The sequence below is a fragment of the Pygoscelis adeliae genome, unplaced genomic scaffold, assembly GCF_000699105.1.
Source record: "Pygoscelis adeliae isolate BGI_AS28 unplaced genomic scaffold, ASM69910v1 Scaffold142, whole genome shotgun sequence".
NCBI classification, from domain to species: domain Eukaryota; kingdom Metazoa; phylum Chordata; class Aves; order Sphenisciformes; family Spheniscidae; genus Pygoscelis; species Pygoscelis adeliae.
The window spans coordinates 1,335,313-1,336,789 of record NW_008824247.1 but is presented as its reverse complement, the minus strand read 5'-3'; the positions used below and the strand labels follow the sequence as shown (position 1 = coordinate 1,336,789).

Here is a 1,477-nt window from a genome sequence, read left to right as displayed (position 1 = left end):
GACCAAAAAGGGACGGTAATTTAGCAAAAGGCAAAAAGCATTTCTTACTGCTTTTATTTACTTTGTATGTAAAAACCTGCCAGTCTATACGGTGCAGCCGCAACCCAGCCAAGGGCCCTCTCGGGCCACTTTGGACGGTGCTGCCCTGCAGGAGCCCAGCGGCTGCAGGTGCCTCACCCCAGGACCGGCCGAGCACAGAGGCAGCGGGAGAACTTAGGCATGTAACAAGTTGCATTGGTTATGGTTGTCTTCCCACTATTAGGACAACTTAGGATTCAAGCTATGAGGTTTATATAGGAAATAAATAGGGTAAATCTTTTTACATTTTGCATGGTTTAAAGTGTCGGATTAATCCAAATTAACCTGTTCCTAAGCCAAAGGCAGAAATCTGGCCATTCATCTCAACTGTAACCAAAGCTGCGCCGGTTATCGATCTCCCACGTCTGAAAAGCAGACTTCCATGCTTGGCTGTGTTTCTTAACATCCTCAAGAATTTTGGTGAGTTTTCCAGTGCTGTGCCCTTTGCTGAGCTGTTTCCCATGCACTAGCAGCACTTCTGCACATGCTCACTGCTCTTGCAATGCTGAGGAGAAAAATCCCGGTGTGGAATCCACCAGAACAACCACCACCAGGGACATTGCTGCTACGCTTCCCAGGAATGCAGAAAAAGAACATTCATAGAGAATATGCTCTAAAAATTGAACAGGTTTCATTTTGTGGGGGTGTTTGTTGGGTGGCATGGATTGGCATTATCATGCTTGATCTGGTATATGAGGAAAATTAGAGAAACAGCAATTTATCAGCAAAGTAACCTCTTGGTTTTCTGTTAAGTCTTGTACGAAAAAGTAGCTCAAGCTAGAATTTATCCTTTCCAGCACTGTGTAGCTGGCAGGAGCCTAAGCCACTGCTTGCTGACTCAGAGGAAAGCCATCTCTGGAGTTACACTGCCCAAAGCTCCACAGTTGTTTACCTTCCATTATTTTGGAAAGGGATTTTTTAACATTCTTTTTCCCTGCTAAGAGAAACAACAATAGTGAAGCCACATATTTGATACAAAAGTCAAATGCTCAGCTAACATAACATACTAACTTCTTTAAAACTAATGAAGTTGTACCAATTTATAGCAGCACAAGAACTGGCTCAAAGTATTTTACGTGTTTTTGCCTGCCCAGAAACCACCGAGCTATCGTGCCATCGTAGTACCACGGGCCCTTCATAGCTCCGATTCTTTATCTATTTCATCTAGGTAGTATTCATCATCAGTGGTGGTATCGCTGTCTGAGTCCGAATAAGCTGCTGGGTCTTCCTGATAGATATCAGTCGGCTCTCGGGGGGATGAAGCAGCCGATGACATTTTGCTCCCAGCAGAACTTGAGCTCAAAAGCTCAGCCCTGTTTATAGAAGGGGTCTCTCCATCTCTGAGAGCACCAGGGTTATTAAGAAGACAAGGCCTCCATAATCGCCCTTCTGTGAGTGA

General features: G+C 44.8%; 1 protein-coding gene across 1 annotated transcript in view; it reads right to left on the bottom strand.

The window, feature by feature from the left end:
- Positions 1-1,213: 1,213 nt before the first annotated feature.
- Positions 1,214-1,477, bottom strand: part of EXPH5 (exophilin 5) — an 18,218-nt gene continuing 17,954 nt past the window's right edge. The window contains 1 exon segment of the mRNA XM_009335279.1: positions 1,214-1,477. This exon segment is cut by the window's right edge and continues 16 nt beyond it. Coding sequence (XP_009333554.1) covers positions 1,214-1,477 — 264 coding nt within the window.